We start from the raw sequence: 15,587 nt of genomic DNA, 5'->3' as shown, positions 1-15,587 counted from the left end.
CTTAACCTGTTTTTTTCCCCTCTTCTCTCCTCTCCCACCCCTCCAGCCTCTTGATTATGAGAAGGGGAAGACAGTGAAGCTGATGATCTCTGCCCAGAACGAGGCTCCCCTGGTGGGCATAGCAGGGACCTGGCTGTCCATCCCTGTGGATGTCAGTGTGGGTGATGAGGACGAGGGGCCAGAGTTTACCCCTCCTAACATGGTGATCAGGGTTAAAGAGAACACTCCCAACGGGACCCTCCTCTCCACCTACACCGCACTGGACCCAGAGACCAAGAGTAGCAAGGGGATCAAGTACGACCCACTGTCCCCAGTGCACGCTAACGACCCACTGTCCCCAGTGCACGCTAACGACCCACTGTCCCCAGTGCACGCTAACGACCCACTGTCGCTACACATCCAGTAACAGTAAAGGAAGAATAAAGACCAATGACTACCCTAAAGCTGGTTATATTAGAGTAGATTGGGAGTAAATTATATTTTCCTTTAGATTAAGTTAGATGTTATGAGATGTTTTCTAGTGTCTTTCATACATTCTTCTATTCATGTTTCTACATGCATATCGTGTTGCACTTGTCACCTGTAGTTTGGAATGCATCAATAGCTCTATGCTATCTGTTAAACCTGTTCTCTCTCTCTCTCTGTCTCTCTCTCTGTCTCTCTCTCTGTCTCTCTGTGTGTGTGTGTGTGTAAGATGGTGCTGACAGACATGGCAGGTCTGCTTCTAGCTCCTAAGCAACTTTGCACTATTTAATTTTTTTGTGCAACATCAGCAATAACATCTGCTAAAAATGTGTATGTGACCAATACAAATGTTGATTTGTGTGTTGTAGGTACTACACAAAATTTGACCCTGGCTCATGGATAGCTGTGGGAGAGACCACGGGAGAGCTGAGGGTAGCTAACACCATCGACCTGGAGTCTCCTCTAGTTACCAACGGAGCCTACACCATCACTATCAAAGCTGTGGACGAGAGTGAGTGTGGTTTTCACCCAAACTGTTATTACACATGGGCAACCGCACTGGAGAGTGTATGAAGGATATTTCATACATGTATTAGTATGAAATGACACATCTGCCTTTTGGGGTTTAATAACATTTCCCTGTGAGGTTTACAGCTTTACTCATAGTGTAGGTGAACATGCAGTGATACAGTAAAACATGACTTTATTGGTGTTCATAAAGGACCACGTCCTTACAGTATAACAGACTTGCTATGCTGTTGTGAGGCGTTGGTGAGAACACCTGGAGTAGCTGAACTGGGGTGTGGCTGATCAGTGTTGGGTTGTCAATCAGGGTGCGCTAGGTGGAAACTCTCCTCTGTGCTCAGTGTACTTTACCTATTTGCACATTGTTACAACACTGTATATAGCTGTAATATAACATTTGAAATGTCTCTGTTTGGAACTTTTGTGAGTAATGTTTACTCTTAATTTTTTATTGTTTAGTTCACTTTGGGTTATTCTCTATTTCACTTGCTTTGGCAATGTAAACATGTGGACACCCCTTAAAATGTGTCAATTCGGCTATTTCAGCCGTTTCAACCCGTTGCTGACAGGTGTATAATATCGAACACACAGCCATGCAATCTCAATAGACAAACATTGGCAGAGAATGGCTTTACTAAAGAGCTCAGTGACTTTCAACTTGGCACCGTCATAGGATGCCACCTTTCCAACAAGTCAGTTCTTCAAATTTCTGCCCGGTCAACTGTAAGTGCTGTTATTGTGAAGTGGAAACGTTTAGGAGGAGCAACGGCTCAGCCGCGAAGTAGTAGGCCACACAAGCTCACAGAACGGGACCGCCGAGTGCTGAAGCGCGTAAAAATCGCATGTCCTCGGTTACAACACTAACTACCGACTTCCAAACTGCCTCTGGAAGCAATGTCAGCACAATAACTGTTTCTTGGGAGCTTCATGAAATGGGTTTCCATGGCTGAGCACCCGCACACAAGCCTAAGATCACGATGCACAATGCCAAGCGTCGGCTGGAGTGTTGTTTAAGCTCGCCGCCATTGGAAACTAGAGCAGTGGAAATGTGTTCTCTTCACTATCTGGCAGTCTGACGGACAGATGCCAGGAGAACGCTACCTGCCCCAATGCATAGTGTCAACTGTAACGTTTGGTGGAGGAGGAATAATGGTCTGGGGCTGTTTTACATGGTTTGGGCTAGGCCCCTTAGTTCCAGTGAAGGGAAATCATAACTCTACAGCATACAATGACATTCTAGACGATTCTGTGCTTCCAGCTTTGTGGCAACAATTTGGGGAAGGCCCTTTCCTGTTTCAGCATGACAATGCCCCCGTGCACAAAGTGAGGTCCATAGAGAAATGGTTTGTTGAGATCGGTGTGGAAGAACTTGACTGGCCTGCACAGAGCCCTGACCTCAACCCCATCGAACACCTTTGGAATTAATTGGATGGCTGACTTCGAGCCAGGGCTATGTGCCCAACATCAATAATGCCCATCTGGCTGAATGGAAGCAAGTCTCCACAGAAATATTTCAACCTCTAGTGGAAAGCCTTCCCAGAAGAGTGGAGGCTGTTATAGCAGCAAATGGGGGACCAACTCCATATTAATGCCCATGATTTTGGAATGAGATCTTCGACGAGTAGGTGTCCACATACTTTTGGTCATGTAGTGTATGTTTCCCATGCCAATAAAGCCCATTGAATTGAAAGGGTTAAACTAATCTGTATAATCTGAATGTCTACCATTCCTGAGAGTGATATGTGTGAAAGGGTCACGCAACACCATAGTGTAAATTAGATCAAAGCCGTTGGTTGCTATCTGTCTCTATCTAGTCTTGCTTTAAGTACAGAGTCACATAGAATGTGGCAGGAGGACATTCATGCAAGACACTTGAACTGTTTAATCTTCATTAGGGCTGAACTGTTCTAAAGCCCCAAAGGAAATCTACACAACAGAACACTCACAAGCTGTTTTTCTAATTAAAGGAGCAGTGCAGTCAAAAACGGGATTTAACTATACATATTTTTTTTTGAATATATATTTCACAATATGAGATTGGAATAATACTGTGAAATTTAGAAAATTATGATAATACCTTTTTTATTATAAGAGCTGTTTGAAAAGACAGCCTGCAATTCCAACTKTTTTTTCCATGGGTGGAGTTTTGGCATGTCTGGCGACATCACCTGGCAGTATAAGTTAATAGACCAATAACAAAGAGTTTCAAACCTCTCCACCCATAACTGCTAGTTTTCAGGTTACATATCCCTCCCATTAGGCCKCTCACTCAGGCCACTCCCAGGCAGTCCTAGCAAAATTCTTGCTTGAGAAATAGATGCTATTTTTGTTTGACCATTTTAATTTAAATCAATCACAGTAAGCTACTTACTTAATTGCTACCCATAAATGATTTCATATTTAGATAAAAACGGCTACATTTGACCTTAACATAACTGTGCATGTGTGTGTACAGCACTTCAACTGTTATTACATATTCCACTCAAAGTATTGTACTTTTGTTATGTGGCACTATTGTATAATACAATGGATTTTAGATGTAACAAAATAGTTGAATGGATTACTGAATGAATAGACAAATTAATTCAGGTTACAGATGACATCATGTTTGAATGAATGGATGAGCGATTCCAGGTTTGAATGAACGAATGGATGAATAAGTTCAGTTTTGAATGAGTGAAACCTGAAAAGTTACCCAACAGGGACTGTCGCTCAGAGCTTGACCTTGTTCACCTGACCCCTCCACCTTCTTTCTGTCTCTTAGGTAAGAAGTCTGGCAATGGCAATATAACGCTGCTGATCGAGGACGTCAATGACAACGTCCCGATGATCGTCCCGGGGACATACCTGACGCTATGTGAGGGGGAGGATGGGCAGATGGGCTCCGTAACCATAGAAGCAGAGGATGCTGACCTATCACCTTATGCCAGACCCTTCAACTTCATGCTGCCAGAGGGGCATGATGGGAAATGGAGGCTGAGAGACATTCAAAGTGAGTAGAGTGGGTTGGGTTTGAAATATGGTTGTGGTTGAATTGTGGGTATAGTATGTCTACATCCAGAGCAGTGGCAGTCTGTGACGTTTAAGATGAGGGAGGAAGATATATTTTTGAATGAGCTTGGCCTTATTTCTATTACAGCATATTGGATGACTGTCATTCATATTCTATTCACCCAGCTCAATGTAACATTGATAGGTTTAGGCTATTTTCCCTATACCCAACATGAGGTTGCTACAATCTAACCTATGAATTAAAGTTTACAACGTATGTGCACAGGTCAAGATCATTTTTAGTAATCAGTGACAGAGAGTGACAGTACCGCCTTGCACACTCTTGCCTGCATCTAGCTGATCTAGGGTGTAATCGTTAGTCCAACAGTTGCAAATGAGAGTTTAGGTATGTTTATCCCTGTTTGATTCCATTTGCTTCTGCTTTAAGAAACATTTTTCAACAGAATTAGTGGAATGAATACACCCCTGATCGCAAACACAGTTCACTTTCATAACAGCCACATACAAACAGCATGATCACTTTGTTGTAATTCCTTCTCGCATCTACGCGCTCTCCTCCTCTTTCACCTTTTCCCTTCACGTGGACTTCAGTATCCAACATATCTACTGTCTGTGACCAGGCAAAAAAAACTTTCCAAGCCAAACATTCCTATCATAATCGCTACACACAGCCTACCTACATCGTTGTCACCATATTATCTAATGTCATAGTCAACATAGCTAATAGAACTAACACATTAGTAAACCCGCTACAATTATGTAGTACAGTCAGCAAGTTTCAATATTTTTGTATTTTTATGACCAGGGGTTGTGGTCTGTGTCTATTTGTCTATAACAGCTGGTTCGCTAAATCTAATATTAAAGAAGTCCCAAGGTTTTGCTCGCCTGATGTAGAGTATCTCATGATAAGCTGAAGAACCACACTATTTACCAAGAGAGTTTACATCTACATTTTTCGTAGCAGTCTATTTAAGATGAGAAAAAAATAAGCTGTCTATTTACCACCACAAACCGATGCTGGCACTAAGCCCGCACTCAATGAGCTGCATAAGTCCATAAGCAAACAAGAAAATGCTCATCCAGAGGTGGCGCTCCTAGTGGCCGGGAACTTTAATGCAGGAAAACTTAAATCCATTAGACCAAATTTTTACCAGGATGTCACATTTGCAACCAGAGGAAAAAAACCTCTAGACTACCTTTACTCCACACACAGAGACGCATACAACGCTCTCCCTCGGACTCCATTTGTGAAATCTTACCATAATTCTATCCTCATGATTCCTGCTTACAAGTAAAACCTAAAGCAGGAAGTGGAAGTGATTCGATCATTACGGAAGTGGTCAGATGGCGCAGATGCTAAGCTACAGGACTGTTTTGCTAGCACAGACTGGCATATGTTCTGGGATTCATCCGATGGCATTGAGGTGTATACCACATCAGGCACCGGCTTCATCAATAAGTGCATCGATGACGTCGTCCCCACAGTGACCATACGTACATACCCCAACCAGAAGCAATGGATTACAAGCAACATCTGTACTGAGCTAAAGGGTAGAGCTGCCCCTTTTCAAGGAGCGGGACTCTAACCCGGTAGCTTATAAGAAATGCCCTCCGTCAAACCATCAAACAGGCAAAGCTTCAATACAGGACTAAGATTAAATCCTACTACACCGGCTCTGAGGTTCTTCGGATGTGTCAGGGCTTGCAAACTATTATGGAGCGAGCTGCCCAGTAACACGAGCCTACCAGACTAGCTAAATTACTTCTATGTGCACTTCGAGGCAAGCAACACTGAGGCATGCATGAGAGCACCAGTTGTTCTGGATGACTGTGTGATCACTCTCTCCGTAGCCGATGTGAGTAAGACCTTTAAACTGGTCAACATTCACAAGGCCGCAGGGCCAGACGGATTACCAGGACTTGTACTCAAAGCATGCACTGACCAACTGGAAAGTGTCTTCACTGACATTTTCAACCTGTCCCTGACTGATTCTGTAATACCTACGTTTCAAGCAGACCACCATAGTATAGTCCATGTGCCCAAGAACACCTAGGTAACCTGCCTAAATGACTACCGACCCGTAGCACTCACATTTGTAGCCATGAAGTGCTTTGAAAGGCTGGTCATGGCTCACATCAACACCATCATCCCAGAAACCCTAGACCCACTCCAATTTGCATACCGCCCCAACAGATTCACAGATGATGCAATCTCTATTGCACTCCACACTGCCCTTTCCCACCTGGACAAAAGGAACACCTTTGTGAGAATGCTGTTCATTGATTTAGACAAACATTTCACTATTTATATAAATGATTTAGACAAAAATGTCCAAAATGCACAACTTCATTTTTATGCTGATGATCCTGTTATTTACTGTTGTGCCTCATCTCTTACAAAAGCTTTCCAGAACTTGCAAACTGCTTTTTATACTGTTCAACATACCTTGTGTCAATTGAAGCTTATCCTCAATACTGACAAAACTAAACTAATGGTGTTTTCTAATGCAAGAAATAGACCTCTGAACCTATCACCTATTACTACCTGTCAGGGCAAGGAGATTGAGGTTGTAACCTCATATAAATATTTTGGAATTCTAATTGATGACGGCCTCTCTTTTAAATTGCATATTCAACAACTTACAAAAAAATTGAAGCTGAAATTGGGATTTTATTTTAGGAATAAGGCCTGTTTTTCTTTTGAAGCCAGAAGGAGGCTAGTATCAGCTACATTTATGCCTTTACTAGACTATGGGGATATTTTATATATGAATGCTTCCGCTCAGTGTTTGAGATCAATTGACACTCTTTACCATGGCACTTTGAGATTTATTTTAAACTGCAAAACCCTTACGCACCACTGCACTTTATATACCAGGGTTGGCTGGCCTTCTCTAGTCACTCGTAGGCTCAGTCACTGGTATACTTTTATTTACAAAGCCATTTTGGGTTTACTACCTTTTTATTTGGGCATTTTTATTGTTCAGAAATCCTGCTAACTGTTCCAAATATCCGAACTGAATTTGGTAAAAGGTCTTTTATGTACTCTGCGCCATCGTCTTGGAACACCTTACAAAATAATTTTAAACTGGAAGAACTTGTCCCGATTGGTGTTTTTAAATCACTGATGAAGGATTTTGAGGCTGATTCCCTGACCTGTCAATGTTTTTAATTTGCTGTTTTTGATTTTGTTATACTCTTGTGAATTCTATGGTTTTTACTAGATTACTTGTAGTTTTTCATGTTGTCTGTCTGTAATTTTTGTAATGACTTGGTGCTGCCTATCTTGGCCAGGACGCTCTTGAAAAATAGATTTTAAATCTCAATGAGCCCTTCCTGGTTAAATAAAGGTTAAATAAATAAATAAAATTGACTACAGCTCAGCGTTCAACACCATAGTGCCCTCAAACTCATCACTAAGCTAAGGACAGTGGGACTAAACACCTCCCTCTGCCACTGGATCCTGAATTTCTTGACGGGCCTCCCCCAGGTGGTAAGGGTAGGCAACACACATCTGCCAGGCTGATCCTCAACATGGGGGCCCCTCAGGGGTGTGTGTGTGTTTGTAGTCCCCTCCTGTACTCCCTGTTCACCCACGAATGCGTGGCCAAGCACGACTCCAACAGCATCATTAAGTTTGCTGACGACACAAGGGTGATAGGCCTGATCACCGACAACAATGAGACAGCCTATAGGGAGGAGGTCAGAAACCTGGCAGTGTGGTGCCAGGACAACAACCTCTCCCTCAATGTAAGCAAGGCAAAGGAGATTATCATGGACTATGACAGGGCTGTAGTGGAGCAGGTTGAGAGCTTCAAGTTCTTTGGTGTCCACATCGCCAACAAACTATCATGGTCCAAACACATCAACACAGTCGTGAAGAGGGCACGACAACGCCTGTTCTACCTCAGGTGACTGAAAAGATTTGGCATGGGTCTTTAGATCCTCAAAAAGTTATACAGCTGCACCATCAAGAGCATCCTGACTGGTTGCATCACCGTCTGGTATGGCAACTGTTTGGCCTCCGACCGCAAGGCGCTACAGAGGGTAATGCGTTCGGCCCAGTATGTACATCACTGGGGCCAAGCTTCCTGCCATCCAGGACCTCTATACCAGGCGGTGTCAGAGGAAGACCCAAAAAAGTGTCAAAGAATCCAGCCACCCTAGTCATAGACTGTTCTCTCTGCTACCCCATGGAAACCATACCGGAGCGCCGAGTCTAGGTCTTAATGGCTTCTTAACAGCTTCTACCCCCAAGCCATAAAATTGCTGAGCAGATAATCAAATGGCTATCTGGATTTACCAGATTTGCACTATTTGCATTGACCCTCCCCCTTTTTTTTATGCTGCCAACTTTTATTTTTCTTAACTGCATTGTTGGTTATGGGCTTGTAAGTAAGTATTTCGTTAAGGTCAGCGCGTGTGACAAGTAACATTTGATTTGAAGACTATATCTAGAATTTAAATGACCATAGAACAGATTACTAGATCCCAGATTGCCCCTTTAAGCCCAGTGGAACAGACAGAAGGCAGTGATTGTTCAGAGGCCTGTGTGTTCTGTGTCCTAAATGGCACCCTATTCCCTTTTATAGGGCACTACCATGTGTGACCTGGTCAAAAGTAGTTTGCTATATATATATATATATATATATTGCAGCCTTAGTGTATGTTAGACAGAGCCAGACCTCTGTTTGTGGGAGGGAAGGGGGGGGGGGGTTGTATTGTGTGTGTGTATCAGCCCTAGCCAGACCTCTGCAGCCTCACAGGGGAGAAAGGTCCAACTAAATGCCAGGCAGCACAGAGGAAATGTCACCCTCCATTTAGTGTGTGTGTCTGTCACCTTCTATTTAGTGGCAGAGTAAATACATCAGTGGATAAGTTCCAAAACAACCACCACAGGCTGCCATAGGCCCAGCACACAGTGGGCACATAGACACACGTGCATGCAGGCACGCACACACCACACACACACGCACACAGTGACCATAGAGTGAGATGCCGGAGGGGATAGGGATTGAGATAAATACACAGGTTACACTCCAGGGGACCCTCGCGCTGCAGGACACTCACATGACGCCATGGCGCACAGCCACACGCTGCAAAGCACATACAGTGCATTCGGAAGTATTCAGACCTCTTGAATTTTTCCCACATTTTGTTACAGCCTTATTCCAAAATTGATTAAATAAATAAAAAAGTTGTGATCAATCTACGCACAATACCACATAATGACAAAGCAAAAACTGATTAGAATTATTAGCAAAATTATAAAAAAAATTAAACGGAAATACCTATTCAGACCCTTTGCTATGAGACACGAAATTGAGTTTAGGTGCATCCTGTTTCCATTGATCATCCTTGATGTTTCTACAACTTGATTGGAGTCCACCTGTGGTAAAATCAATTGATTGGACATTATTTGGAAAGGCACACACCTGTCTATATAAGCTCCCACAGTTGACCGTGCATATCAGAGCAAAAACCAAGTCATGAGGTCGAAGGAATTGTCCGTAGAGCTCTGAGACAGGATTGTGTTGAGGCACAGATCTGGGGAAGGGTACCAAAACATTTCTGCAGCATTGAAGTTCCCCAAGAACAAAGTGGCCTACATCATTCTTAAATGGAAGAAGTTTGGAACCACCAAGACTTCCTAGAGTTGGCTGCCTGTCCAAACTGAGCAATCAGGAGAGAACGACCTTGGTCAGGGAGGTGACCAAGAAACCGATGGTCACTCTGACAGAGCTCCAGAGTTCCTCTGTGGAGATGGGAGAACCTTCCAGAAGGACAACCATCTCTGCATCACTCCACAAATAAGGCCTTTACGGTAGAGTGGCCAGACGGAAGCCACTCCGCAGTAAAAGGCACATGACAGCCCGCTTGGAGTTTGCCAAAAGGAACCTAAAGGACTCAGAACAGGAGAAACAATATTCTTTGATCAGATGAGACCAAGATTGAAATCTTTGGCCTGAATGTCAAGTGTCACGTCTGGAGGAAACCTGGCTCCACCCCTACGGTGAAGCATGGTGGTGGCCGCATCATGCTGTGGGGGATGTTTTTCAGCAGCAGGGACTGGGAGACTAGTCAGGATCGAGGGAAAGATTAACAGAGCAAAGTACAGAGATCCTTGATGAAAACCTGCTCCAGAGCGCTCAGGACCTCAGACTGGGATGAATGTTCACCTTCCAACAGGACAACGACCCTAAGCACACAGCTAAGACATGACAGGAGTGGCTTTGGGACAAGTCTCTGAATGTCCTTGAGGGGCCATGCCAGAGCCCGGACTTGAACCTGATCCAACATCTCTGGAGAGACCTGAAAATAGCTGTGCAGTGACGCTCCTGATCCAACCTGAAAGAGCTTGAGGATCTGCAGAGAATGGGAGAAATTCCCCAAATACAGGTGTGCCAAGCTTGTAGCATCATACCCAAGAAGACTTGAGGCTTTAATTGCTGCCAATGTTGCCTCAACAAAGTACTGAGTAAAGGGTCTGAATAAATGTAATATTTCCGTTTTTTCTTTCTCGTAATGGGGTATTGTGTGTTGATTGATTTAATAGTTTTTTCCCCCATCAATCTTAGAATAAGGCTGTCACAAAATGTGGAGAAAGTCAAGGGGTCTGAATACTTTCCGAATGCGCGCACACACACACACACACACACACACACACACACACACACACACACTGTGAGGGGCACAGCCACCACAGGAGACTACCAAATATGGAGGGAAACTCTCTGAACGCTGAACATTCCAAAGGTTATCTCCTCACGAGGCATTTATACCCTGGTTAGAGTAATCTATCTCTAGCTCGCTCTGTCTCTTAATTTTTTTCTCTCCCCCCTTTCTCTTTTTCTCTCTAACTCTCTAAATCCCCTTCCTCTATTCTTCTATCCCTCATATTGTCAATCACCTCCTAACTCCCTTCCTTCTTACACCCCACCCCTTCTGTAGATGGGTCAGCTGTGCTGGAGCAGGTGGTGGAGATGGCCCGGGGTGTGTATACGGTCCCTGTGCATCTGACTGACCTCCAGAATAAGGGCGGGGTCCAGGTGTTGTCTGTAAGGGTGTGTCAGTGCCTGGGGGGAGAGTGTGTGGCCAAGAGGAGTTCTGTCTCTGTGGGGATCTGGGGCGTCCTAGCCATGCTGCTAGCCTTCCTGCTGCTCCTACTGCTCTGTGAGTAGGAATGATGGATACACACTAGCACATGCCCGCACTTGTACATTCATCACATATCTTATCCTGCATCACTTAGTCACATCGGATACTTTGTCAGTTTATTCCTGTATTAAATCAAGTACCACTCAGAGTACACATACCATTTTCTCAGGCATGAATATGACATATCCTACATTATACTTCACATCTATCATTTCAGTCAATTCTCTATTTATTTGGATTTATGTAACTAAGATATTTGCTCTCTCATATGCAGGTCTATTATTTGTGTTTTACTGCACCACTAAGGGAGAGAAGATCTACATGGAAGACTGTAGTGGTGGCATGCTGCTGAAGTCTAACACAGAGGCTCCTGGAGATGAAGTGGTGAGATCAGCTTTCCTCTGGACTAGCTCCTCTATCATTGATGAGTGTGTGTGTCGTGTGTACTGTTTGCCTGCGTGTTTTGTGTGTGTATGCGTGTGTGTGTGCACGCATGTTTGTGTGTGTGTGTGAATGGGACTTTGTCATTGTCTCATCTCTGGTCAGAAATCTGCGGCCCTGCTGATTGTACCTTCCACCGGTGTTGCCGTGGACACAGTGGATGGCTCCGTGAAGGGGGCAGGGCTGGTGGGGCTTCTGGATCAGAATGGGGCGGGGTGTCCGGCTCCAGGTCCTCCTCTGATTGGTCAGAAGACGATCAATCTGAATCGGGAGAGCAGTAGGCGGGACTTCCTGACAGCTCAGGGACAGAGTAGCTTTTACTCCACTGGACAGTACGGGGGCGGTAACTTCTACACAGACACTACCTTCCTCAAACAGTCCCAGGCTTCCTCCACTCTCTCCGCCTTGCACACCTGGAAGACCAATGGACTCTACCTGGGCAAGGTAAACCATAGCCAAAGCAACATGTGGTTTTTTGTTGTTGTGGTTTTTCATTCAGATTAATGTATTGCATTTGTAGATTTAGTCAATATGGGCTGTTTCAAAAGAATGTAATTTCAGCACTCAATTTGTCATTCCTGTCAAGTGTTTTTGCAATAAATATCTGGGTTGGTGTGACAACAGTCGGGACCTGGTTGTATTCCTAAGCCGTTCTGTAACCTGTTGACACCTCTTTTCTCTGTCCTGCAGAAGCTGGTGTATTTTGCAGATGAGTCAGAGGAGCGTTTTGCAGACGACCTGGCCCGAGCGTACGGGTACGAGGGTGAAGGGTCACCGGCCGGGTCGGTGGGTTGCTGCAGTGACTTTGGTGACCAGGATAACCTGGACTTCCTGGACTCACTGGGGTCAAAGTTCAAAACACTGGCCAACATCTGCATGGACAAGGAGGAGGAGATCTGAGACGGAGATGAGAACACGAATAAAGAACACAACTAACGGGAACACAAAGCAACTAATAAGATCAGAACCTTTGAGAGAAAGACAATCACTAAAGTCAATGGAAGGTGAATGCCAAAGGCGTGTCGTCAGTATGTGAGACTGTCAGTGAGTGAGACTGATGATAGATCTGTTGTTTTGGATGGGAGACAAAGATATGGCAGGTATTCTCTCTTTCCTCAGCCTTCTACATTGCCTGTAGAAGAGTGAAGAAGCGAGACATCACCCAGACTATTCTCACTCTGAGGTACACATGCTACTGACTGTTAGTGCTCTGATCTGGTTTCTGTTATGCTCTGCTTTGACACCAGGGGGCGTATGTCCCGGTTTTTACTGTAATACAACACTGGCCAGGATCAGTGTGTTTGTGTGTGTGTGTCTATGTGTGTGATAGAGATCGTATTGCTGGAGTTGTCATTGCTGAATGTGTAACATAATCTCTGAGTCAATTGGTTTCTGTAGGAGACGAGATAATGCTTCATAATTGCTGCCGTTTGTCAAGAGCTCACACTATCTTGTCTTTTTCTAATGAGAAAATAAATAGCAAATTTAAGCAGAAAGAGAAGAGCTTTGTTTTGTACATTTGTGCTTGAAGATGTTAATGCAGAGTATTTTTCTATTGTACTGTATACATTAAAACGGTCTGCTTCTTGAATGTTTGTTTCTCTTAAATTAAACCCAAAGGTATTTTGAAAGAGGTAATAGAGGGGGAGAAGTGTGTGCTGCCAGCTGAGGAAATAGAGAAAATAAAACGGTAAAGAACGATGATTGCTCTTTCTAACACAGCGGGTTGTGAGCTTCAAGTTCCTCTGTGTCCATATCATTAAGAAATGAGCATGGCCCACACACACCAACACAGTCGTGAAGAAGGCACGACAACATCTCTTCCTCCTTAGGAGGCTGAAAAGATTCGGTATGGGCTGAGATCCTGAAAAAGTTTACAGCTGCACGATTGAGAGCATCTTGACTGGCTGCATCACCGCTTAGTATGGCACCTGCTTGGCATCTTTTTTTTTTTTTTTTTCTTTTACCTTTATTTAACTAGGCAAGTCAGTTAAGAACAAATTCTTATTTTCAATGACGGCCTAGGAACAGTGGGTTAACTGCCTGTTCAGGGGCAGAACGACAGATTTGTACCTTGTCAGCTCGGGGATTTGAACTTGCAACCTTTCGGTTACTAGTCCAACGCTCTAACCACTAGGCTACCCTGCCGCACCATCTGACCGCAAGACGCTACAGAGGGTAGTGCGTATGGTCRAGTACATCACAGGGGCCGAGCTCCTTGCCATCCAGGTGTTGGAGGACGGCCCTAAAAATGGTAAAAGACTCAAGACCCAAGACATAGACTGGAACCAACAGGTGGGGTAGTGGGCGTGTAAAATGGTGCGGTCTCCGACCAAGATTTTAAGGCCCTCCTGTTGGGTGCAGAGAAAATATTTTGCTGTTTTATAGCTAATTTCTTGCAATTCTACACATTTTTCCATGGTTTATGCCATCCTCTTCTGCTATCTGAGTGACTCAAACATTATTTAAAAAATTATGGGGGCCCATGCCATGACATCTTCAGAATTTTAGATGTTCCCTGAATGTCTAGTTTTTATTTTGTTGATTTTTAGTTCTCAAAGATCTTATTTAAAAGTAAAGTACCAGTCAAACGTTTGGACACACCTACTCATTCAAGGGTTTTTCTTTATTTTACTATGTTTTACATTGTAGAATAATAGTGAAGACATCAAAACTATGAAATAACACATGGAATCGTGTGTTAACCAAAAAGTGTTATACAAATTGTACTTTTTATATTAGAAATTCTTCAAAGTAGCCTCCCTTTGCCTTGATGACAGCTTTGCACACTCTTGGCATTCTCTCAACCAGCTTCATAAAGTAGTCACCTGGAATGCATTTCAATTAACAGATGTGCCTTGTTAAAAGTTAATTTGTGGAATTTCTTAACTTTTTTAATCCGTTTGAGCCAATCAGTTGTGTTGTGACAAGTTAGGGGTGGTATACAGAAGATAGTATGGACTTGGGCTTTTACCAAATAGGGCTGTGTCAAGAACAGCTCAAATAAGCAAAGAGAAATGACAGTCCATCATTACTTTAAGACATGAAGGTCAGTCAATGCGGAAAATTTCAAGAACTTTGAAAGTTTCTTCAAGTTCAGTCGCAAAAACCATCAAGTGCTATGATGAAACTGGCTCTCATGAGGACCGCCACAGGGATGGAGACCTAGACTTACCTCTGCTGCAGAGGATAAGTTCATCAGAGTTACCAGCCTCAGAAATTGCAGCCCAAATAAATGCTTCACAGAGTTAAAGTAACAGACAAATCTCAACATAAACTGTTCAGAGGAAACAGCGTGAATCAGGCCTTCATGGTCGAATTGCTGCAAAGAAACCACAACTAAAGGACACCAATAAGAAGTGACTTGCTTTGGCCAAGAAACACGAGCAATGGACATTAGACCGGTGGAAATCTGTCCTTTGGTCTGATGAGTCCAAATTTGAGATTATTGGTTCCAACCGTTGTGTCTTTGTGAGACGCAGTGTAGGTGAACGGATGATCTCTGCATGTGCACCGCGAAGCATGGAGGAGGTGTGACGGTATGGGGGTGATTTGCTGGTGACATTGTCAGTGAGTTATTTAGAATTCAAGGCACACTTAACCAGCATGGCTACCACAGCATTCTGCAGCAATACGCTATCCCATTTGGTTTGCGCATAGTGGGACTATCATTTGTTTTTCAACAGGACAATGACCCAAAACACACCTCCAGGCTGTGTAAGGGCTATTTGACCAAGGAGAGTAATGGAGTGCTGCATTAGATGACCTGGCCTCCACAATCACCCGACCTCAACCCAATTGAGATGGTTTGGGATGAGTTGGACCGCTGAGTGAAGAAAAAGCAGCCAACAAGTGCTCAGCATATGTGGGAACTCTTTTAAGACTGTTGGAAAAGCATTCCTCATGAAGCTGGTTGAGAGAATGCCAAGAGTGTGCAAAGCTGTCATCAAGGCAAAGGTTGGCTACTTTGAAGAATCRAAAATTTA

At 43.8% G+C, this 15,587-nt stretch overlaps 1 protein-coding gene across 1 annotated transcript in view; it reads left to right on the top strand.

Moving 5' to 3' along the window:
- The window catches only part of LOC111975542 (desmocollin 2-like protein), a 32,229-nt gene extending 19,037 nt beyond the window's left edge, over window positions 1–13,192 (top strand). Inside the window, exons 10-16 of the mRNA XM_024003875.2 lie at window positions 47–294; window positions 834–976; window positions 3,755–3,982; window positions 10,954–11,175; window positions 11,435–11,544; window positions 11,707–12,045; window positions 12,292–13,192. Coding sequence (XP_023859643.1) covers window positions 47–294; window positions 834–976; window positions 3,755–3,982; window positions 10,954–11,175; window positions 11,435–11,544; window positions 11,707–12,045; window positions 12,292–12,501 — 1,500 coding nt within the window. The 3' untranslated portion in view covers window positions 12,502–13,192. The remainder of the gene's footprint in view (window positions 1–46; window positions 295–833; window positions 977–3,754; window positions 3,983–10,953; window positions 11,176–11,434; window positions 11,545–11,706; window positions 12,046–12,291) is intronic.
- The last annotated feature ends 2,395 nt before the right edge of the window (window positions 13,193–15,587 follow it).

This window comes from Salvelinus sp. IW2-2015, linkage group LG16 (assembly GCF_002910315.2).
Source record: "Salvelinus sp. IW2-2015 linkage group LG16, ASM291031v2, whole genome shotgun sequence".
In the NCBI taxonomy this organism is placed as follows: Eukaryota; Metazoa; Chordata; class Actinopteri; order Salmoniformes; family Salmonidae; genus Salvelinus; species Salvelinus sp. IW2-2015.
This window is presented reverse-complemented; position numbering and strand designations above follow the sequence as displayed.